Source organism: Tympanuchus pallidicinctus, unplaced genomic scaffold (genome assembly GCF_026119805.1).
Source record: "Tympanuchus pallidicinctus isolate F22 unplaced genomic scaffold, pur_lepc_1.0 scaffold15, whole genome shotgun sequence".
Taxonomy (NCBI): domain Eukaryota; kingdom Metazoa; phylum Chordata; class Aves; order Galliformes; family Phasianidae; genus Tympanuchus; species Tympanuchus pallidicinctus.
This window is the reverse complement of record NW_026294669.1, coordinates 15,999,716-16,024,461: the sequence shown is the minus strand read 5'-3', so window position 1 is coordinate 16,024,461 and position 24,746 is coordinate 15,999,716. Positions and strand designations below refer to the sequence as shown.

At 36.5% G+C, this 24,746-nt stretch overlaps 1 protein-coding gene across 5 annotated transcripts in view; it reads left to right on the top strand.

Moving 5' to 3' along the window:
* The first annotated feature begins 496 nt into the window (after positions 1 to 496).
* Positions 497 to 24,746, top strand: part of LOC128076939 (dipeptidyl peptidase 4-like) — a 38,111-nt gene continuing 13,861 nt past the window's right edge. For 3 of the 5 annotated variants that reach the window (XR_008204736.1, XM_052675481.1, XM_052675483.1), the window contains exons 1-18: positions 513 to 657; positions 736 to 820; positions 8,104 to 8,202; positions 8,617 to 8,711; positions 8,834 to 8,908; positions 10,950 to 11,002; positions 11,102 to 11,174; positions 12,288 to 12,408; positions 12,805 to 12,965; positions 14,891 to 14,994; positions 17,836 to 17,971; positions 18,119 to 18,163; positions 20,847 to 20,951; positions 21,045 to 21,112; positions 21,291 to 21,344; positions 21,809 to 21,933; positions 22,963 to 23,010; positions 23,505 to 23,603. Coding sequence is in view for 4 of the 5 variants with exons in the window: in XM_052675481.1 (XP_052531441.1) it covers positions 652 to 657; positions 736 to 820; positions 8,104 to 8,202; positions 8,617 to 8,711; positions 8,834 to 8,908; positions 10,950 to 11,002; positions 11,102 to 11,174; positions 12,288 to 12,408; positions 12,805 to 12,965; positions 14,891 to 14,994; positions 17,836 to 17,971; positions 18,119 to 18,163; positions 20,847 to 20,951; positions 21,045 to 21,112; positions 21,291 to 21,344; positions 21,809 to 21,933; positions 22,963 to 23,010; positions 23,505 to 23,603 (1,552 nt within the window). In the remaining variant the exon portion in view is untranslated. Of the gene's footprint in view, positions 658 to 735; positions 821 to 8,103; positions 8,203 to 8,616; positions 8,712 to 8,833; positions 8,909 to 10,949; positions 11,003 to 11,101; positions 11,175 to 12,287; positions 12,409 to 12,804; positions 12,966 to 14,890; positions 14,995 to 17,835; positions 17,972 to 18,118; positions 18,164 to 20,846; positions 20,952 to 21,044; positions 21,113 to 21,290; positions 21,345 to 21,808; positions 21,934 to 22,962; positions 23,011 to 23,504; positions 23,604 to 24,746 lie in introns of all 5 variants that reach the window. The other 2 variants (XM_052675484.1, XM_052675482.1) reach the window with 2 other exon arrangements.

Sequence of the window (24,746 nt, the reverse complement as noted above, 5' to 3'; positions counted from 1 at the left end):
TCCTATCACATACTTCTGTTTTCTGTTCTTGATTTCAGCTTTTATTTTGCAGCCTTGCACTGCCTTTCATGCCAGCAGTGGTCCCAAAGAATTCAATATAAATCCTTCCTTGCTGCAATTTTGTCAGTATTTCTAGGACTTGATTGCCCTTATTAAACCATTAGGAGCTTTGCTATTAGCGTTTAAGGCATTTTACTTGAGGGAACACTGTGTGGGTGTTATCTGATTTCCTTCAAAAATACTTTATGTGTCAAGTGTCCTTCTTCTCTAATGTACATCTTTGTCCCCACGCTCCAAGCGTTTAAACTGAAGGACGGGGGGTGGGGGGAAGTCGGGGGGGGGGGGGGGGGGGGGGGCAAGAAAAGAAAAAGAAAAAGAAAAGAGAAAAGAGAAAAGCACGGGAAGCTGCAGAGCCGGCTGGAGCAACGAGATCTTGCACAACTGTCGCGCGGAGCTCTGCCGATGCTCGCTTGCTGCAGGCGGTAACCGTCCCCGGGCCCCGTAGCAAAGCGCCCCGCGCCGCCCCAGCCGAGTGCCCGCAGGCGGCAGCGCCTCGAGACGGGCCGTTGGCGAGCCCTTCCAGCGCTCAGAGCAGCCGCCCAGCCCCGCCCCGCTCGCAGCCGCACGCGGCGTTCTGCGAGCTGCTGCAGCATGAAGGTGGGTGAGGGAGAGGCAAGGGTCTGGGCTGCCCAGATCAGGTGATGGCGGCGGTCCTGACGGGACTTCTCTTTACAGACCCTGCTGAAGTGGTTGCTGGGACTCGTGGGGGTCGCCGTTGTCATCACGGTGATCGCCGTTCCGCTGGCTCTGCTCACTGGCGGTAAGTCCCCGGCGGGGCCGGGAACGTGGGGGTTGCACCGCTGCAGCCACCGGGGCTTGGTCGGTGTTGAGGGGTCTGCAGCCGTGAAGCCCAACTCTTTGTGGGGGGGAAAGTTTTGTTGAAAGTTTGTGCTTGAGCGTACTTTAGAGCCGGTGCTCACGAGTCCTCTGAAACTGGAAAGTGTTTCGTCAAGGAACTGCTTCATCTGGGAGAATGGGGGCTGTGAGGGGAGAAATTAAAAAGTCACTTAATTTCTGTGCAAATTTAGGAACTAGTAGTCGTGTCATCAAATTCAGCACTTTTTTTCCCGAAAATCTGCAAAACGGCAATAAAAACCCAATTGCAGTACTTCTAGGGTGTATTGAAGAAATAAGATTGTATTCTAATTTGCTTTGTCTGCACAACTTCTAGTTTATTAATGTTTGTTGAGTGAGATTATACACACTGTGTTACAGAGGTCAGAAAAGTAGGAAAAGATTTGGAATGTGTTTTTGGACTCTGATCAGTTTGTACCTTCCAGGTTGATACTGCAGCTCTGAATTGTTAATCTAAAACAGCATTAAATCCTCATCCAGCACCACATTGCTCCTAGCTGGTAGGGCACAGCTGCAGGTTAATCCCCCTCATTATGTTTTTATGATTAACAGCTGTGCAGTTAGGATCTGAACAGTCAGGATCTGCACAGTTCAGCACTGTAAGCTCTAAGGAAACAAAGTATTTTGTAGAGCAGACCTTTGGTGGCTTTATGTTTGTAAAATAGTTGCCCAAAAGCAAGAAGATAGAGTTGTTGATTTCTTTTTCTAAACATAGCAATTGTTTACGCGCATAGAAAGTTCTAGTGTTTAAGTCAATTAAAGAGGCAAAATTTGCGTCATTGTACTGTTCACATGGTATAATTTACATTAAAATATTTTACAGTTCATTTCTGTAATTAAGAATATCACAAAATAGAAAACAGTTTTTCATAGTCTGGGTATCTGAAGTCTAGGTATCTGAGTTTCTTATTACCTGAGCAAAAGCTTGCATCAGTATCTACTAATTCTTCATTTTGCTAGATTTTGCTGCTTCATTTTGGTAGATGGGGCTGCTTTTTGCCAGTTATCTTTAAAAAAAAAAAAAAAAAAAAAAAAAAAAAAAAAAGCAGATTTCTGAAGTGAAGAAGTTGGGAATTGCAAGAGAAAGAGTCTTGTTAGCTTCTCAGGTGCATGTGTGCATTGTAATGCAATGCCTAGTCAAAGAATTCAGTACGTGGGACTGAATAGTTCTACTTTAAGTTACCTCACTGCTTCTCTGCACGTAATGCTATGCTGTGTATTACTGAAAATCAGATGGGTTGTCTTCTTTCGTAGACTGAATCCTTTTGCAAGAGAAGAGGCAGCAATTTAGAGTTGTCATTCAGTTTTATAGTAAAAGAAATTAAAAAACAAAATTGAAAAATCACCTCTGCTGCGTGAATTACAAAATATCACCCATCCTGGCTTGTGTTACTTTGTCTATTGTAAAAGAGCAGTGTGAATGCATGTCTTCTTACACATGGCTTAAATTAATGGATGACTAGAGCACCTAGGTAATAAAATAAGGATAAAGTAAATGCAGAGAGGGAGAGGTCCTGTTTTGCAAATTTGAAGTTCTGACTTCCCAAATCAGGCTGGTTTTAATATTTGAATAAAACTGTAATTAAAGTAAGTTGCTGGTTTTAATATTTGAATAAAACTGTAATTAAAGTAAGTTCAAGAACTTCGAATTTTTGACTGAAGGGTGTTAAAGCAATGTTTTCTGTTAGCTTATACTGGTGGTGTACTTATAATTAGCTCTTCACAGGTGAGAACACTTAGTCACTGGCAGTTTGATTGCGTTGCCCTTATGCACAAACTAAGGTCATGCAAGTCAGCTGAGTATGTCTTCTGGGTCAGTACAGGGACTTGACTGAGTTCAGAATGAAAGGAGGTAAAACTGGGAGAAGGTTCAGCAACTCACGTAATAGACAATGTGAAATCAAAATCAGCTCTCATAAAAGCAATTTTAATTGTTGCCAAATCTTTATTTCATCCCAATGGTTCAAGCATTTTGCAGAAGGTGAAAATTATTATTCACATACATAAATATACTGGGTTTGAATTTCTTACCATTGGCCTTCTCCCTGCCATTCCTCTATGTACTTCATAAGTTTAGTAGTCATGCAATGCGAAATTTAGCTAGATAAATGGGCTTAAGTGCTATAAAAGAACTTGAAATTTTGCCACTACAGAGGAAGTCAGGCTCATTGGCTAGATGATAAGCCACAGAAGGGAAAGGTTATTTCTGTTTCTTCTCTTGCCCCAGTTTAGCAATGGTAAACACTTCATAATAAATTTGCATCCCTAAGCTCTTCAGCTCAGAACAGTGATAGTACAAAATTCCATGCAGTGTGTTCATAGTTCCTTTCAAAAGTAATGCCTCTTATTTATTTCTATGGAAATCACAACAGATACAAAGAGCACCATAGCGCTCATTGATAGAGCAAATTCTCAGCTACAAAACACTGTTTTTCATCACAGTTATCACCATTAGTTATGCATTTTTGCCAACAATGAACAAGAACTCTTCATTTCATAGTGAGACAGCTGTCCATGGCCATTTGGAACATGACTTGTCTTTCACATTGAACTACTGAAATGCACCGCCCACCACCTTACTGTGCTGACATCCACTGTTTGGTCTCTGTAAACATCTTTACCTCATGCACACTTCCATGTCAGGCACCATTTTGTCAGACTACCCTTCTGCTGCCATCTGTCACACAACAACAAAATTTAATGGAATATTAGTGAGAAGTTTCAACCTCTACAGCCATACCACAACCATCTCCCTCTGACATTATGGACTTACATAATAAAATAGGAAGTACTTTTGAAGTAGCCCCTGTATTTTTACAACCTTACCTCAAAGAGTTTAATCCCAAAAGAGACCCAGAAGTCAAATTTGCAGTCAGATGATGAAGACATTGTTATGCCTTGAGAAGTTCTTTAAGAGGTGTATATAGTAACAACTGTTTACCTTGCAAAGCATGAGTATTTATTTAAAAACATGGTTTACTTCTCTCAAATAATTTTTCGGTTTACTTTTGCTTCTTCCATTTTTTCCTTTTATAATTTTCCATACAAAAGGCAGTTCAAAACATCCAGTGGCTGTACAGTATTTCCTCTTCTCTAACAGTGTTGTCATTATGGCTCTGGAAGGCCAGGAGTAGAAGGAAGAGTAGCCGGTGCTGAGTAGAAAGGAGACTGTGTTATATTTAGCAGATTGCTGCCCTAAGGAGAAAGCCAAAGACAATCTTACAGTGTGGAGAGCTGTACAACAGTCTAGTCTAAAACCATATTCCTGTACTGGAGATTTAACTCCCCAAAGGTAAAATATTGACAAAATGAGGTGAAATGTAATTGTTAGGTGATAATGTGCTTGTCTCCTGTGCTCTGTTAAAAGTAATGTGCCCGCTCCTTTGGTTGGTAAAGCACAGCAGGTTCTGGGAAGGTTAATAACCCTGAGGTGCCTGAGAGGACTTGATGAGTTTGACACCTGACTGATGAGTTAGGTATTACTAGTGGCTGGGAAAAAGCTAACACAAATAGAGATAAGGGTTATTGGCTGCAAAAGTCCAATGACTTTTTGTCATCCTGGATTTCATAATGAAGGTCATTGGGTTTGCTGAGACAGCTTCTTGGTTCAAGGACTCAAAAGAGATGAGGTTGCATATCTTCCTGACAGTTTTGTTAATGTGTAACTGAAAAGAAGATGAAATGAAAGCCTCCAAATAGCTCTCATTGTTCCTTTGGGAATGGTTACATATCAACGCTTACCCTGTTTATCCTATCTGTGATCTGTCCTGTGCTAAGCAGATTTGTAACTGGATGGTGTGGAGGAGTATCTATTGCCTATGTCAACACCTTGCTTGCAACTGAAAAGAATGCTTAAAAATATGAAGGTGTCTGGCTGATATGCAGCTCTCATATTTGAAGACCTATGCCACAAGATGAATGAATCTGGCAGCTGTAATCTGTCCCAGTTTTCTTGGGAATAGGAAATATTTTATTACCACAATTTTTGGAAGGCCTTCGGCTTAAGGATGTTTAGTGAGGAAGCAAGAAAATATCTAAGTGAATTTTAATCTATGGATTAGAATTGTATCTTTGAAGTAGAATCTCTTTGAGACTGGGTTAAAAAATTAAGGTTTAGATGAGAATCTTATTTTGTATGTATTTAGAAGGACAATGTATAACCTGTAAATGGTAGTTAATTCTACAAACTTCACTTTACATTTCTTTACTCAAAGTCATGGATGAAATTCTCTAAAAAGTTGCGAGGGAGATACAGTAGATTAATCAGGCCATTGAAAATATAATGTGTACTTGTCTGAGAAAACGCTCTTTTCATTTGAATACGACTGCTGTAACTGTTTGTCTCTCCATTTTTTTTTTCATACATCTTGCACTGCATTGCAGAATCCATATTCTCAGTGATGCATGTGGCTATTTTACTTAGTGAAGACAAAGAATAGAAATGTTTTCCTGCTATGTGTCTTTGGCTTTCTCTAGCTGTCATTTAACTGAATTATCTACCTTAATTCAAATGTTGAGTAATGCATAGAAACAAATTTACCAACAGTTGGTTGCTATGTCTAGAACACTTCTATTTCCTTAGTTTGCACGAGATGTGGCAACTTGGAGAGAGCTACCAGAGCTATTAACTACAAAGTTAATGATTGCCTCTCTCTGGGGAAGTCTCCGCAGCCTTGGTGACAGCTGAGTGAACTGCCCTGGCTGATGTCACTGTTTTTACCTGCTGATATTCTCTTGGATCAGGCTTCTCTTCTGAAGGTGTAATAAAGTTTCCATTATTAGTAGCTTTACAGGTTTCCTTTGCTTTTGGGCTGATTACATCCTTTCCTGCTCTTATGCATTGCATATAAAAATTTAAACAGTGCATTCACCAAAAGTAATTTTAACAGTTTTAATTTTGGATATGATGATTTGTCATGGCACAAACTTCACACAGCAGTTGAATTTTTATTTCCTTTACTCCTTACACCTACAGAAACAAACTTTGAGAAGATACATGTTTACAAAATAAAAAACAAACAAACAACAAAAAAAAATAAACTAAGAAAAACACCGAAATTGAAAGAATACTATTTATCAACTTTGTATGAACATTCCTTACATAAATGGTTAATAGCCTTCTCTCTAGAATGTCTTACTCTAAATTTTTGTTATTGTAACAGGTATTAAGATGTACATATTTCTAATATATCACTATGACAGTGGGTAAATATGCATGTACTGCTCAGGGGGAGTTTTAAGGGTAGATAGAAAGAGCAAGTCATTTGGAATTTAGAAAAACAGTCCCTGTCTGGAAAGAAAGAAAAATAGAAAAAAAAATAGAGATGAGAGAAAATTCAGGTTTCACAATCTCTTTGAGGAAGAGAGAGAGAAGAATATATATATGTATATATCTACATATACATATATATATATATAAATGTTTTTGAATGTCAACAAGTAATTCATTTTGTAAAAAGCCCAGTTGACGCTTTTTTGGAGGGGGTACAACGTGTTTTGTTGTTATTGTTGTTGTTTGTTTTTTGTTTTACATGGAGCCTAAACCAAAAGAAGCAAAATGCAGAATAAGATACATGCAGTAAAAACATAGCCGTAGTGCTCTATCTCACAAACTAAGAAAATATTCCAACTAAAACTTTGATGACTATACCCGTACAGCTTGGCGTTTCATATTCAGTTACTATGTGGAAGGTGTTGACAGAAAATGAAATTTTAATTTTACACACAGCCAAAAAATCTTAATGGTGGCCTGATTTTTAGTAATGAGACCTTAGCAAAATATGGATGTCACCAGGGAGGAAAAACATTCAGCAGTTTGGAAAAATCCCTAAACCTGTTCAACAGCCACCTGTCTTAAATTGCTCCTCCTTTTCCAAGAGAGAATTTCATTGCTTTCTGAAGTCCCTCTAATTGAAAGTGACACTTACTCAATTAGGAAGAAGAGAAGTGATATTCCCAACTAGACAACTGTGCATGAATATCAAATACACACTTGTTCATAATCCATCAAATTAAATATTCAGTTAATATAGAATAATTAACCTGAGAAGTTAATATTCTCGTGGAAACATAACAAGCAAAATATCTAGACTTGTGACACATTTCAGAATAGCCAAATCTCAGATGGAAATGAGCAAGTAATTGTCTTAATCTTTATTAGACTAAAAGCTTTGGCTGTTAAGGCTCTTGACTTTCACTACAGCAATGGCTCTCCAGGCTGTGCTGTATATAAGTAACGTACTTATTGTTTGGAAATAAGAGTAAAACCATGGTAGCTAATATAAATGTCTTCCTGTCATGTTCCATATGTCACACTTTTTCAACTTGCAGAAAGATTCCCCACAGCAATCTTGTGAGGTGGGCTTTTTTTGTTCTCACTCCCTTGTACTCTTTTTCTTCTTCTGCATATTAAAAGAGGCTGTCTGTTTAAAAGTATCTGAACAGACTGGAAAACTCAGAATTGATGGTGGCGGGTTATCATCCCAACTGATCAGTCTAAACATCTGTGTTGGATTGTTTTTGTCAATTGTTTATATCCTGGATTTTTTGATTTGTTCTGCTAATAACTGGGGGGGAAAAAAAGAAAAAAGGTAATACAAGTTGAAATAAAAACCGCTTTCCTTCTTGAATGTGTTGGTTATATGAGGGTGGTTTTTGGTGTTGTCTTGTTTATTTTAAAAAGGCAGAAGGAAATCAGGGAGAGAATTGCACATCTCAATTTCAATATATATGTTTATGTGTGTATAAATGTACAATGTACTTTTGAAACCTTTTATATCTTGGAAAAATTGCTAGGGCACTGTAAAACAGAAATATTTTCATAGATGTTGGCTGTGTCACACAGTTGTTGATGACAAATCTCCTAAGTTTAGCTGGGGTCAGTTTCACTTCGTCCTTTCATAGTAGATCAGGTACTTGGTTTTAATTTTGCAGTCAATACACTAATGTCATAGTAGACATTATGATACTTTGTTAACTTAGTGGAAAGCTGGGTAGCACTGTGATCCTTTTCCTTTCTGATCGTTGGATTTTTTTTGTGCTTTCTCCCTGCTGGCAGTTCATAGCTGGTTAGCTAAAGCACATTAGTTGCCAGTAGCAAAAGACACTTAGCTTCTTAGCCTGACTATTAAGATGTGGTGGAAAATGTTGTATCAGCATCAAAATCTCTCTTCTTTCTCTTTCTTCCAGAAAGTACCCCTGAGTCTGATTCACGAAGAACATATACCCTAGAGAATTACTTGAACGATGACTATGTGTACAAAACACATAATTTGCAATGGATTTCAGGTAATTTATTTTTACACTTAGCATGTGTATTTAAAAAATGTACTACTGTAAATACTCAATACTCAGAGATGACTAATATATCCCGAAAATACATTAGATGCTTGAATAGTCTTATTACAAAACGGTGCAGGGCTCAAAGAGCTGTGAATTCTTTTCTGTAGATAAGTGTTAGTGCTTGTGGCAAAATATGTTCTCCTATTGCTAAAAGTACCCCAAGAGAAAAAGGTCCCAGAAAGTTGAAGATGTGAGCCCAATTTTGTTAACAGTGCTATAAGCATCCTTTAATTACAAAAGCTGGAAACAGAATATTGACCAGAATTTTAATTTTATTTCCTGCTTCAAGAAATAGGGGAGAAAGAAGTGAGTGATGTGCATTTTACTTATTGTTTATTGGTATCTCTCTTGCTCTTTTAGGAAATCAATATCTACATGAAACACCTAATGGGAACATTCTACGTTTCGATGCTGAAACTGGAACATCCTCAGTAGTCTTGTTAAATACAACATTAGTACGTTGACTTATATATAATATGTGCAAACTTTCAGGAAGATTTTATATTTAATACCTTTTCTTCCTGAACATTTCTCTGAAATTAGTGCTTAACATGTTCACTTTGCCTCTTATTGACAGAGCTCATATGAGGCAACAACAGCTATATTGTCCCCTGACCAGAGGTTTGCTCTTCTGCAGTACAAGTATGAAAAGGTACAAATGCACTTAATTTTTTGAGAATGAAACTGGGAAGTAAAGGTTTGGAAATAATTGAGCAAGAAGATGCTGAAAGTTGCAAGTAGAGATTGCAGAGGCTGAAAGATTTTGAGAGAATTATTTAGAAGAATAAGATGGATATCTGTATAGTAACACTGAAGTCTTAACAGACAGGAGGAGGAGGAGGAAAGATTACCTTATTGAGTGGAGTTGAGTAAAGGCATCAGGCTTGGAAACTACAAGAGAAGGGTATTTATATTATAGAAGGGTGTTCTATAATTCTGTGACTGAATGAAGAAGCTAAATTAACACTTAGTGATTGGAAAGATACTACAAGGGGAGTGAAGCTGGAGGGTTAACCGGAAAGATGAACTAGAAGAGTAGATGAGTGTGACATCCAAGGGGTTGTGTGAGTGAGAACAGATGTATGCATATGCTTGTATATATATGGTATGTATGTATGTATGTATGAGCATGTTACACTGACAGCATTGTAGCAGCAGGCCTGAGGTTTTAGGACACAGGATTTGAAAACTGAGGTGAAAGAAAAGTCCTGTGTGGTTATAGGCTATCCTCTTGCACATGGTGTGGGCTCAGGTGTCCTAGTTTGCTGCTCTCAGTAAGTATTTGGAAAGCCCCCGGCGTAAGTGTATCATCTTGGCTTGGTGCTGAATAAAGTAGCAAAGGTCAACTCGCATGTATGTCAGTTGGCAAGAATCCCTGGACCTGTGTGCCTCCAGAGGAGAGAACAGAAACATAATAGAGGTGATAACTTGTCCTGCAGAGTGTGCACTGAGGAGCTAGTAATTTCAGTGTTTTTTTTATTCCTTTTTGTTTTTATTACTGGAGAGATCTGCACGTTTTGTTTGTAAAAGGCTCTGTGTACAAATACTTAAAGGCTGTGTTACTGAGCTCCCTCTACATGTTCTGGCAAAGCAATCCAAGAACACCTGTCACAGTGTTCCAGCTGCAGTCCAGTCACCACAAGTCAGTCACCACTTTTCTACAGTTTCAGCTTCTTTGCTGAGTGCAGCTAGGCCATTCACTTTCTGTCTTTCTAAATTGTTCAGAATTGATTCTTTTTCCTGCATTATTAGTGGTGATTAAAAGTCTTATACTTTTCCAGCTACCCTAGACATCCCCTCCACTTGTGATTTATTATTCTATGCTATTTTATTTGCTATAGTCATAAAATTTAACTTTAATGCTGAAACAGTCTTTTAACCTTTATATAGTAGTATGATTGAAAGTTATATTGTTATTAATCTTAATCACAAAAAAAAAACAAAAACAGAATAACAAAATGAATCACAAAGATGTGCACGCTTCTTATATAACAACCATCTGGTTGTGTAGTACTAAGATATTGTTTTATATCCTCATATTTTCATACAAATCTTCAAGAACTACCATAGAAGGTAACACTGTTGTAGCATATCAACACCATGAATTAAAACAAACTTCTTCAGCTCCTCGTCTAAATCTAAATGACATATTTATCTCAATAAATGCCTACAGTGGTATAGGTTTCAAGAGGAAGGTTTCTGAGAAATAAGTTTTATTTCTGTGACAATATGGATGAGAACATGAATCCTGGAACTAGAGGAACTGCTACAGAAATGGTGCTGGAACTTGAGAGCACTACTAAAAAATAGAATGCCAAGTTAAACAATACACCATGGAAAAGGAGGCAGAAAACAGTTGTGCCAGTAAGGCAGAAGGAGGAGGATTAACTGTACATAGCTGTGATAGTCTTGCCATAAAGTTTCAAGAATTTCTGAAAATCTGCAGAATTTCTGGCCTCTGTATCTCTGTCCTTGATCAGCGATCAGCTTCTGTCATAGTAACTAAGTGATGACTACAGAAGGACAGTGTTTCTTCAGTTTTCCTTTAAACCACAAGAGAATTACTGCCCTTATAGGTTCATTGTGTTACATCTATCTCAAGTGAAAGTATGAGGAGGATTTCAGAAGTTTCAGTGGTAACTGAAGCTGTAAGAGATTTTTGTTTTCTTAATATTGAACTAATTCTCTTGCAGTTGTGGAGGCATTCCTACACAGCTTCATATCACATCTATGATTTCAATGCAAGGTTAGTAAATTTTGCACAAGATGTAATTTTAATAGTATTTTGCAATGAAGTGGCATTTTACTGATTTGTTTTATTTGTATCTTGTTTCTTTATTTCCAGAGCCATCTTAGATGATGCACTGCTACCTAATGACACGCAATATATATCCTGGTCACCCGTTGGTCACAAACTGGTTAGTAAAGATAATCTAAACTTATACAGCCTCTTCTGTAGCCATGACAGAGTAGCTCACATAAACTATGTCCTCGGGGTGTGGGGGCTTTCCTACTTCCAGGTAAAATACCTGAACATAGTTTTCAAAATGGCTGTTGGAAATACTTTCCTCTGTCATGTTCTGTTCTTTGCTGAAAAGACATTTCTGAAAGCAGCATGGTCCCAGTATTTTGCACAGAAACTTAGTATTTTTACAGTAGCAAACAGTAGCTCATCTCTTTCAAATCAACATATCTTTGCAATATCATTACAGCTGTCTATACATTCAGCACTGTGGTTTTTATCTCTTAATAAGAACAATGAAGTTTTATTTAAGGATGACTTTAACAGGGATTAGAGGAACAAAATCATCTTGTGTGCTCTTTCATATTGTCCTTATTTTCCTTTTCTCCTCCCTAATCCATGACAGCTTTGATAGCTACTGTGTTTGCAAGGCTGTTTTGGATCTGACTTAAAGAGCAATCACAGTAGTATATGGTGTTTAAGTATTCTTATTCCTTGTCATGGATTATGGAGCCCAGCAATAGATGCAAAGGATGTTGAAAAGAAATTGCTGCATCTCAGAGAGAAGCTCTGGAATAAGAATGTGCTATTCAGTCACTAAGGGGAAAAAAAAAAAAAAAAAAAAAAAAAGACATTTTACTCAGAAATACATTATCTTTGGAGATCTGTTAGCAACATCACAACATTTATCAAGGTTTTACCAAAATATTCTTGATTTTCCTTGAGGGACAAATGAGTAAAAAAAAAACCAACTCCAAAAATAAACTTGTATTTCAAAGGAAAATTAATGGCAAGCTTTTCTTGATGCAATAATAATGTCATTTAAAACAACTGTTCTGAGGGTTGGATTTTTATTTTTTATTTTTTATTTTTTGGCATCTCAGCTTAAGTTCAGTTTGTTACTCTTGATTTGTATTAGTAATTCATGTATAAGTATCAATGAAGTTTGGACAAATGCAAATTTAAAGGACAATTTTTGTCATCAGTAGTAAATGTAAATAGGTTGCTAAATATGGCATAGAGAGGAAATAGGATTTACTCCAATAGTCATCATAATAATATTTTGCAGGCATATGTTTGGAATAATAATATTTATATAAAAGCTTCACCAACAGCAGCACCTGTGCAAATCACTAGCAATGGAGAAGAAAATAAAATTTTCAATGGAATACCAGATTGGGTTTATGAAGGTAAGTACATCAAGCACATTTTTCTTTGCATTTCAATGTAAAAAATTGTTGTTTTTTTTTTTTTTAAATATTGATTTTATTAAAATTGCTTTATCTATTACACTGAAAGATTCAAAATTAACGCAGATCTGCATTTTTAGCAGAAGCATTTATCATTGTCTGGGCTTTATGCCTGGTCAGCGTAGGTATCTAGGAACAGAAATTAGTTTTAGCTTCATGTGATAGATCATGAGCACCAATCTTTCTCTCATTTCAGAACTCCAGTAAGCACTCTCTGCTTTGGTATATTAACTTCAATTTTTAAAAAAAAATTATTAAAAATTTAATAAGAATATTACTTCAGATATAAAAGCCAATTTATCAATTATAAATTAAATGCTTTTGCATCTCTTTCAGAGGAAATGTTTAGCAGCCATTCTGCTCTGTGGTGGTCTCCAAATGGCAATTTTGTGGCATATGCAGCATTTAATGATACAGAAGTTCCTGTTGTCGAGTATTCCTTTTATTCTGAAGACACCTTGCAGTATCCTAAGACCATTAGAATCCCTTATCCCAAGGTCTGTGTTATTTATTTAACATGTTTATTCTGCAGTTTCATTAAGGGAGTAGTTTCATTTAATCAGTTTCTGCTAATGAAAATATTGTCTGTCTCTCCTCAACAGCTTGCTGTGATTACCCTTTCTGAAATCAACAGCATCTGGCAATGTTAAAGTATTTATTATCTCTAGGGGAAAGGAAAGAAAAAAAAAGTTTTTCATCACAGAAGTTTTGAGAGGTGACAAGTAGACGTTGAGATAAAAAGAGCCTTTTGGTAAATGTATTTGCAATACGCACATTGTGTTAGGCTTGTGCACTGTACTGTGTTTGTGTAAATGGAATCTTCTTCAAACAGTCAAGTAATTCTTAGTTGTTGGGTGCTTCCTATGTTGGGAAGAGGAAGAAAACACTGACATAATTTCTTTGTCCACCCTGAAGCTCTTTCAGTTTTTGCTGTGAGAACTTCAGTGCATGCAGATCCTTCTTCCCTCCACATGACTGTGTGCCCACTGCTCATGGCACTGTTGGCACTGGGATAAATGGTGTGAATGTCGGAGTACAGCATGCTGCCAACAGGTCCTTTCAAACATTCCACATAGGGAGGATTAAAAGTTTATTCCATGTGTTCCCTAGATTTAACTATTGAAGTTATTTGAATCTACCTGTGATTTTAATTTAGTAGAGTGATACAGCAATAGATGTAAGACAAATTTAAGTACAAATTACACTTTGAGTACAACAATTGTACTGTACCTCTGAATCACAATATAAACAGGATTCTTATTACTGGTCTCTATAAGAAGGTCACTGCTGGAATGCTGGTCATCCCGTTTGCCTTGAAGTAATATGTAGTCTGAAACCAGCTTAAGCCCATCTTTTTGTTCACTGTTTTGGTTTTTACATTCTGTCTTGGACAGACATATTTATGTATTTCTCCCTATGCCAGTCTGGCCAGCTCAGGAAAATTCTTGTATTCTTGATTAGCTGGGGCAGAACAGCTGGTAGAGCCAGCTGATTGCAACTGACAAAACTGCTTACCTGGAGTAAAAGCCAACCTCCAGTCTCCTTTGTGCTGAATTCAGCTTTCTTTGCAGCAGCTGTGCTAGGTCACCCCCCTACCCTTCCCTGATCTCCATGATCACATTGCTTTTGCCTATCTCCTTGGAGGCTCCAGTGCAGGTTCTCACTGGTGGTCACAGTAAGCAGCTGGGTTCGTTGCAGTGAGCTCAGGGACTGTGCCCTGAGTGTGCCACCTGTGAAGAGGCATAGGTGTAGCAGGCATGGAGCGAACTGCCAATTTAAATAGCACCTTTTATTACAGACCCTTCCTGTTTTGAGTATTGCTTATTTCTGCAGATGGGTGAGCTACAGCCGCTTAACTGTTACTATGAGGATTTAGCTGGCTAGCTTCAATTTCTAGATCTAGAGAAGTCCTTTGTGACAAAGTAACTTTGCTGTTAGTACATATTAGTGCTACATTTAAAAACAACGGAGTCCATGTGGCAGCCACAGCTTTGATTACATTATAGGCAGCTGTTATACAATCATTTAAGGCAAGGTGTTCGTTTCCACGAAGAATCACGAAGAATTTCTCCCTGTTAGAGTATTTAGAATATTTATACTTTTCTCCCTGTATTTGATTCACTCCTAGATACTGTGTAGCATCTGAGGCAAGATGCAGTCAAATACTGCTGCGGGTAGAGGAAAGCCTATGGATGTTTATACATGTAGCCTTTCATATCTAGAAATACATAGCTAATGCTTTTTAAAGGTAATTTATGTATCAATCCTAAGAATTGCATTTAGGAACTTGTCTTCTCATGTGTCTGAAGGTAGCTGGTTATACCTGTCTGTAGTGATTTCTTCATCTATAATTTCAGTCTCTATTTTTTTTTTCCCCAGGAATATTCTTTCTTTGAAATTACAATGAAACATTTTATTTTAGGCAGGAGCTAAAAATCCAACAGTGCAATTCTTCATTGTGGATATCCAAATACTCCCTGATTTTAACGCTACTGAAATTTCTCCGCCTGCAGAAATAAAATCAGGGTAAGAAATTTTGATTAAATGCTTGTATCTTTCTTTTGGTGAGAGTGAGGAGCTTTTGTGTGTGACCACCCTACCTGCTGTGTATATTGTCCTTTTACCAAGTCAAGCAGCCCTGGTAGCAACAAGATTTACCAGAGAAAATCTGCTCAGAGATTATCCTCCTAGTGATTATATATAGATAGCATATTCCATGTATGTTATATTCAGAATGTGACAAGTTCTTGGCTCATCACACTCAGTGGAGTCTAACTATGGTGAAGTCATTTCACAGTACAACTTTAATATGAGCAAGTTTTGGTATAAGCAAATTAAAATGCATGTATTCCAATTCACTGGGAAGAAGAAGAAGAACATGAAAAAACCTTAATGGAAAGTGAAGATTTAATTTCATTGGAAGCAGACTCCTTGCTAAGACAAGGTATCATGGTTGTCTTCTGATTTATACTTAAAATGTTTGTTTTCTTTGGAAATACAGTGAAAACCAGCGCTTCTCAAAGTTAATTGAAAAATTGCATTTCTCAAAATGCACAGCATGATATAAATGTATTCTGTAAAGAGCAACTAAATGGATTCAAAATGCATGCATACAGAATTTGGTATCCTACATCATGTTGGTTTGTTGTTGTTTGTTGGTTTGTTTTTCCTATTTTAATGCTATTGTAGCAACTTTATTTATTTTTAGAGTTTTGTACTTAGGAAGATGTTGGGTATGAATGCACAGGCTATACTGATAAACTTCAGAAAAAAAGCAAAACAGGTCTGTCAGCTTGTGCACAGAACTGCGTTTTGTAAGGGAAGACCCAAAAGATTGGAATTTTGATGGAGTTCCATATCTGTCCTCACAGCAGTATAACATCTCTGTGTTAACTGAGATATAGATGTTTTTATGGATTTTGATCTTTACCACTACATTTTTCATGGAAATCTCCCCAAATCTAGAATGGCGCTGATCTGCTGCTTTAATATGGTATACAAAACTTGTTACTGATTTTGCATGAGAATGGCCAGTATGAAGCCTATGCCACATTCAGATGCCACTTTTATCTTCCTGGGCATTGAGGACTCTTGCTGGTTAACAGGAGGATGAAGGCAATGGATGTTTCTTGCCAAAAATGATTTACCCAAAAAAATAAGGAGTCCTCAGAGGATTCTGGATAGTAATTGCAGGAATATCCTTTCTAAGCAACAAATGAGGAAGGGCAATGCAGAATTTCTGTAATGTACGTTTTGAGTTAATTTCAAATTAATTTACTTTTTCACAAGATGTTGAGAACTGAAGGTGTATTCTCTATCTCTGTCATAAGCTTTCGTAAAGGTTTTTGTTAGACTATAAATGTTCGGGTTTTTTTTTTGTTTGTTTGTTTTTAACCATGTACTGTTCATCCTGTCTGACTGGATGGTCCATATGAAACTGTTAACTTATCTTTGAAGGAACAAAAACTGTAGGGCTAATTCCCCTCTTGCAGAAACAAGAAAAACCACTGTATTTTTAACCAAACACGCAACATGCTCTTGCAGAGAGGTTTCATAACATTAATGGTCTTTTTTGAAGCTAGTGACAGCAGCGGTGTTCCACATCGTACCAAATTCCCAATCAAATATAAATGCAAGAATCTACCTTTTTACAATGTGATTTTTGAACTGCAATCTGGAAATAAACCTGAAAAAGACTGGTAATGAGTTGGCATATATTTTTAATCCTTTTGCAGTAATTGTAGTCTTCTTTCCTTCCTTCTTTCCTTCCTTCTTTCCTTCCTTCTTTCCTTCCTTCTTTCCTTCCTTCTTTCCTTCCTTCTTTCCTTCCTTCTTTCCTTCCTTCTTTCCTTCCTTCTTTCCTTCCTTCTTTCCTTCCTTCTTTCCTTCCTTCTTTTTCTCTTGTCTCTTTTCCCCCATTTTATGATTATGAATATATACTCGCTCTGACAAAACTCCCACACATTTTTGTTAACTAACTTAGGGAAAAAGGGAACATGAACTTGGAACTAAGTCAAATGTGCAAATTTTAGTTAAAAATGTGTACTTGCCTTGGAGGGGAGGTTTATTTTATTTTAGTTCATAAGGCTTCTAGGAGATAGGAGAAACCTAAATTAAGGAAAAAAAGGAATGAAACAAATCAAAATGGTAAAAAAAATAAAAATAAAAAAAAATTTAAAAAAAATTAAATTTTATGTGGCACTTTGTTTAAAAAACAAACAAAAAAAAAAACAACAAGCGAACACAAGAATATTCCAGAAAAACTAATATTTATTTTTTGGAAACTTTAGTTCTCCATGTCAACTAGTTGGTATTCTAAACATGAAAGTAAAATACTCAAATAGTAGTATTTGTTGTTGGTATGATCTCTCCCTCAATTCTATTTAAAGAAGTAAGTACTAAATCAAACAAAAAGGTGTATCATTCAAATTGCTTAGCAGCAATCAACTGGATGTACCAAACGAAATAATTCCAAAATATAAGACGCATAAAACTGAAGAATTTCCTCTAGTTGCATGCAGTACATTTAAAGACCATGTAGAGGCAGTCTGGAGTAGCTAGTATTTCATGCATTAGAGGATGGTGAGCTGGCTACTAGGATTTAATTGCAGTCTTCCTGGAAGTGGGTGTGTTAAACTATATAATTCTTTATTGTATGAATGAAATAACCAATGAATCTTCTAGTAGCAAAAATAATCAGCAACCAAAAGCCACAATTAGATCAGTGCATCAGTGATTGTCCTTAAAAGAGTGTATTGAAATGAAAATAGTCAAATTAGTCTCATTCATTGAATTTGCTGAATGCTATTGTATAGTATACAATTACAGAAAGGGATTTTAAATACCTAATGCTACTGCTGGTTTCAGGGATCATTATTTGAGCGTTGTAACGTGGGTAACAGACGAAAGGATCTGTCTGCAGTGGCTCCGAAGAATTCAGAATTTTTCAGTCCTCACCATCTGTGACTTTGAAAGTGCAACTGGAAATTGGACATGTCCACAGGTAAGAAAACTGAAATGGAAGAGTCACAATGTTTGATAAATGAGACTTGATAGTAGTAGAGTATCTCTGTATTGTTTCTCTTTGTAGAAACATAGGCTGATATAAAACAAAATCGCACAGTAATTATGTTTATTTTCTCTTTCTTAGGAAAAACAACTTACGGAAGAAAGTACAACTGGCTGGATTGGCAGAGTGAGTGATTTCTAAAACTGCAACATGTTAAATGACACTGATAATTAAGAAATTTTCTTGTGAGCGGCTTACCAGTTACAATGCTCTTGTGTGCAAGGCTGCTCCATTCACTCACTGCGTTTTGTATATGAAGGAAAAATATCTTATGTGGAGTTGCACAACATTCTCACTCCCACTTTTAAACAATGTGGATACTGCTTTCTGAACTCCCAAGGCTGGGATGACAGTGTGGGCTGGAGCCCACATCCTCCATGACATGTGCATCACTTTCAGCTTGCCAAAAAGCAGAGATCTTATTCCAGACTTCTTTTTAGTTCTGAACTATTGCTTAGGTAGTAGTAGGTAGGAGAACCTGGGTGTCAGGATTCAGAATTCCCTTTGTACTGGAAGAACTGTCAGCTATGCTGGTTTGGCTGCTTTCCAGTCTTCTTGCCACCTCCAGAATGATCTAGGGAATAAAACATTAAGAAACGTGTCCTATACCCTTCAAACTGAAATGAAAGAGATGTAGAGGATAGGAGTCGATTATAGTCTTTCAATTCTCCCTGTTGGTTTGTTTTTTTTTTTTTTTTTTTTTTGTTTTTCCCAGGAATAAACCACTTCAAGTACCCTTTAGTTTTTTTTAATTAATTTATATTTTTCCCCCTCCCAGAATTTCCACTGGAGAGAACTAAGGACAAGATGCTTACAACTGATAGGATTAAAATTTGCATACTTTTCTGCCAGACCAATTGCTACTATTTGGATGATGTTTTCCAAACTGCCTTTCAATACTTTTGTTCATGGTAGAGAGTAGGCACCTAATGAACTACACAGAAGATCTGGGGGAAGTGAAGCAGAGATGCAAAAGTTCAGACTTGGAGGGAGAAATGAGTTTCAGAGTTTTTATGAGAACACAGAGTACACTTTCCACTCCCGCATTTTCCACACACTGATTATGCTTTAGTCACTAATTCACTTTTGAAGTCAAAAATGAAAGTTTAAAGAAATGCAAAGAGGGAGGCAACAGCAGGGATGAAATCATCCGCAGTATGAAGATGAGAGATCAACCCACCTGCTGTCAAATTTGATATGGAAAGGAAGGCCTTAGAGCTGACACATTTTGCTTCTCTGCAGCAAAGGCTTCACAATTAGACAATGTGATGATCAAGCTGCAGACTTTGTAAACAGTTGTGCAAAATGAGAGGGCAAAATGCGAGTCTGTGCCATTAAACTAGGTTGTTGGTTTTTTTGTTTCTTTTAAAGAGACAACCCACATCTTAGAAGCTGTTGGAAGGAAAATATGATTTCACTGTATGGTTCTTGGATTAGAGAAGGGAGAGGAAAGTAAGCATGATTGAAGAAGGGATAAAAAAGCTATCTTTATACCCTCTTAATCTTCTACTTAAGGATAAAATAATGTTTGACTGATAAGGCATATTTCTAAATCTATAAAAGAAAGATATGTATATGATTCTATATATGTATATACACATATATTTCATATGTTCTATGTACAAGCTTACATAAAATCATGTATATGTGCATAAAACATATACTTCTCTTTTTGTGTGTGTTCATAGGGTTTTTTTCCTTTTTTTTTATTTTTATTTTTCTGAATGTAGAGATGAAATTGTTCTTAATCTAAGAATGCTCTGAACTTCGCAGCCTGTGTTACTGCAATAAGACATCCAGATCATGAGCTCAGATAGAACCTGCCAGTTGAGATGACAAAAAGTCACACTTTGAAAAAGCAAGACTGATAAGGGAAAAGCTAGAAAAATGCGTCTGGATGTTTTGTGCAAAAATATTACTAGCAAAGAAGATACAATTACCTGGAGCATGTGAGGGAGGGAGATTAAGTTCTGTCATTGCTTATTTAATGACTGGGGGCAAGTTAGTTTAACTTTCAGTTACATTTACAAAAGTAATTTACAGTTCATTTACAAAACAGGTATAATATCTCAGATCATGCTATGTCTATCGGGTAAATGTTAATGCGTTTGATACATCGATCAGGAATAACTTCTGCTTCATTTGCTCATTCCTCTGTGTGTTTTTCCCTACCATGTGGAGCACATCCAAAGTATGTGCTGTAGAAGGGACCCATTTGTTTCTATCACTCCCATTTGATAACTGCATGGATATTCCTTCACAAACGTAGCATTCCAGTTAGGTTTTATGAGACATCTCATAATGACCTACTTACTAGTAAAATTTCTCTAGAAAAGCAGCTTGTTTTCTTTCAGAGTTCAAAGATTTGTTTACAACTGTGTGTTTTAAAATGGGGCATTCAAAGAAACTGCTTTCAATATTTAGATTATCCAAATCAAAGCCATAACCTATGGCAGAATAAAGCAGTTACTTTAAAGGTAGATGCATATATCATTTCGTAAAATTATAGGAAACCAGGAACACTTACAGGAATTCAAATTCAAACAAGGTAAGGAAGAGCATCTGTCATTAGCAGAGGTCTAGCACTCAAGAAGTTCTGCCCCCTTTAGGTTCAGTGAGATGTTTTGAGTGGGTTCACTTCTAGAGTAGTGTCTACAAGTTTTGCCTGCTAAGTCAGTAGGCAAAACATCCTGGTGAAATATTGTTTAAAGTATAGAAGCTTCTGTTTAGAGATATCAAAAACCGAATTTATCATTTTTGTTTTGGAGTTTTGTTGTTTGCTTTAATCAACATCTTTCTTGCGTTCAAGTTTCAGCCATCTGTACCTTATTTTGCCCCAGACAACACTACCTACTACAAAGTCTTCAGTGACACAGAAGGTTACAAGCACATTCATTACATAAATGGCACAGAGGTAAGTTATAGGACAATAACTGCTGACTTTTTTTCTGCTGGTGGTCAAGAAGCCTCATATTCTGTTTTTTGCCTTGTATTTTTTCCTCTCCAGGCTCCAGTACCTATTACTGAAGGAAAGTGGGAAGTAATCAGCATAGCAGCTGTAAACAAAAATTTTCTGTAAGTATCATAATTAAGCTATTGCCTCCTAGCACTGTATAAGCAGACCAGGAAAGAGAACAAGGGGTGGGTGCCTTTTAATTTATTAAAAATCTGATCTAAACATTTAAGATAATCCTTTAAATATTGTATTGTACTGGAAGCACTTTATCAAAACCAGTATGCTTTGTTTTTCTAGGTACTATATTAGTAATCAAAATGGTGATATGCCAGGTGGAAGGAATCTTTACAAGTAAGAAATTTGTTCTGCACTACGAGTAACGTATCTGCTAATGAAATGTAATACTTAAAATTTCTGTGTCAAAGATCAGGCTGTTCATAGTCTCAAATACCTCCATTAATAGGATATTTAATTAGAATCAATATAGTAATTAAACTTCAAAAAACTATAGTATTTTTCTTTAATCTTAGTAATAAAGAAAGAAGCATGTTGCCCCTGAAGAAAACCTCTCATGCTTTTACTTTTGCTGTGATGATAATTCCAGTATTAACTGAAATTAAAAATTTTAAATTTCCTTGCTTTGCTATTTAAGCCAATAAGAGCTTTATTCTTGAATTTTATCAACTTTTATTTGATCATCTTATTTAAAAAAATATACTTGTGCTCCTTGTTTTGTTTGTTTTTTGTTGGTTTGTTGTTTGTTTTTTTTTAATAATAATCTTTCATCTCTGAAATTAAGCTCATCTACTTTGCAGAATGCTCTTGGAAAGCAGTCCAAAATCTACTCAGTGTGTTAGCTGTGATTTGAATCCAGAAAGATGCCAGTATTATTCTGCTTCCTTCAGCAAAGATGCACAATATTATCAGCTAAATTGTCTTGGTGAGTACATCTGGAATTAGTTGACATACGTATGATTCACTGTTTAGTTGGGTGGGGAAGTTCACCCTGTCAAGATCTTGATAGGCACTGCATAACTTATGTATTGGCATTGGCAGTGGAAAAACATACTCCCATCTAGGCTTAAAAGTACCTCAATAAAATTACAAGGTTATAAATTATAGTTCTATTCACTAATGGACCTGAAAGGGGCAGCAAACATTCCTGTTCTGTATGCAAACCTGATTATCCTCAGAAGCTGCCCACATAATTAGATGCCATTTGTAATATGCTAAAAGTTGTAGCGAATTGCAGTTTCTTTAGAGCAAGTTAAAAGAACAATAACACCATACCTTATGGATTAAAATTCCTTCATCACAATTGTGACAAAGAGGAGGTAGTACCTTACTTTGAGGCCAGGGAGAATAGAGAAATTTCTCTGCCTACGAGGTATTTGAAGATAGGAAATCATTGCTAAGGCCCTGTAGGAGGACTTGTTTATTTTTTCCGGGCTGTTCCTGTAGAGCACTGCATACAGTTGTGCTGTCTAAGGGAACATACCGTGCATGGGGAGCTCTATCAATAGAAGTGATCTGTAAGATCTGGGAACAAGAGGTCATCAGTTAGGTAAAGAAAAGTGCCCTATGTGGGAATAAAATTAAGATAGGTAGCACTGTTTAAAGAATCCACTGTATATAACTACATAGTCATATGTTAAGCACTGGGACAGCAGTCTGACCTATAAGCACTAGATATAAATGAATCACAGGGTGGGGAAAAATAAAAATCTTTCTAAGATTTCCACTTAACTTGAAAAGCATGTACCTCACAGTCACATAGTTGCCTGCAAGACAATTTGAATATTTATATGATGCCTCAGCTTCATTTTGGGCCTCACTAACTGAAAACAATATACGTAGAATGGATGAAAACGAATTCTGAGCCTTTGTGATTCACCCAATTCCAATTACTTTTTCAGAGTTGTTTTATGAGACAGCATGCAAACATAAAGGTTTTGTGCTCTGTCAACAGGTCCTGGCCTGCCCTTGGCTACTCTGCACAGAAGTAGTGATGATCAAGGTATGAAATTGTCTTAAAATATAATTTCTGTTAAACCGGGAACATGCATTGTAAATTTATTTTAATTCTCATTGCCTAGTATAATAATTAATAAGTCAATTTTATCTGAAACTAAATTTATCCTTTATTTCTCTACTATAGTTAACCACAAGAATAAAATAAGTAGTTCAGCTTGCAGCTATTAATACTTCATTTAATATTATCTTACACTATGCTAGAAAACAGTAAGTAATCTATGTCTTATTTAGTGGACAATTGCTTGGGTTTTGTGAAAATGCAGTTAGAAAATGTGGAAACTGGCATTCTGGTTTCTAAATTACTGAGGAAGAACTATGCCAGAAGAACTGATTATGAGAGAAAACAAACTGCAGTATACTGAGACTACCAAGTAGGTGGCCATCTTCTCAGGTTGACTTTTCAAAGTGATTCATATTCAGAGAGTAATGGATTTGAAAATAATGTTTGAGCTTCGACACTTATGAACTGTTATTTAGTCCTCAGGTACTTGGAAAATAATACTGAGCTGGAAAATTCATTGAAAGATATTCAAATGCCTTCAAAAAAACTTGGCTCCATTACTGTAGGAGGATACAGTAAGTTCAAAAATGTTTTGCTTTTCTTCTCCACTTTGACAAGTCCTTCAAAGTCTTTTTGAAAAGAGCATGACAAAAAAGATGAGTGTAGAGGATATGTTTGCAGTTATTTGGTGTTTAGAAGTATAGAAAATATAGAAAAATATATTATGTGTGTATGTGTATATATATGTGTGTGTGTGTGTGTATTTGCTGAATTATACAAGCATTCTGACCTAAAACACTTTTTTTCCATAATGTGATGTCTTTAAGTTCTCATAATGATATGGATTTGCTCTATTTTTCCTTGATCTTTACCTGAAAAATAGTAGGAGGCTCTACCACCAATTTGGAGGGAAAAAAAGGAAAAAAGTGAGGTGGAGCAGGCATAACATTCGTAAGCGCGTTACCTTAAATTCTAAATTCAAGCAGGTCTTAATTCACAGACATAAATTTCTTTGGTTGGAGAGAGCAGGTGGGAGGTGACATACAATTAGTATTGAAAAGTTTTCTAACCTAAGTGGTAAGGTTTGCAAACCAAAAAACACTGCTTACCTTTGAACTTCTGCAGGGGATATTTCAGTTGAACAGTCACATTGTTAAAAGCATGTTCACACTCAAGGTCGCATAAGCTGAATAACAGAATGTTAGAAAACAAACTGGTAATGCTTTGCTCATAGTGCTTATTTGAATCTGCACATCCAAATACAGACAATTCCTTGGAATGTTCCTAGACTGAGGAACATCAGATAGGTACTAGGCCTAACGTTGCCATTCTGTCTGAACTGTTTTTTGCTCAAGCCTTTGCTACTAGCTTTTCTATTTGTGACAGGCTTCCTCTTGATAAAATGAATATTCTTAAATTTCATTTTACATGCTGTGTTGATTTCCCTCAGTCCCTGTAACTTGTTCTTGTAGATGTCTCCCTACTTCCGCTGTTACTTTGTTTAATAACAGTCTTTACCTTTGTGTTTCTTTTATTTTAGTCATATTTTTAATAGGGCGAAAAGTGAAATCTTCCAGGAAAGATGGAGGTTTAAAGTATTCTTTATGCTATCAGTTGTGTATTCATCTTTTTATTCTTCTTTGCTCTCACTACTTCATCTCATCAGAGTAAAAACTTCTGGGTAAGGGGATTCTATTTTTAATGTCACAAATAGAATA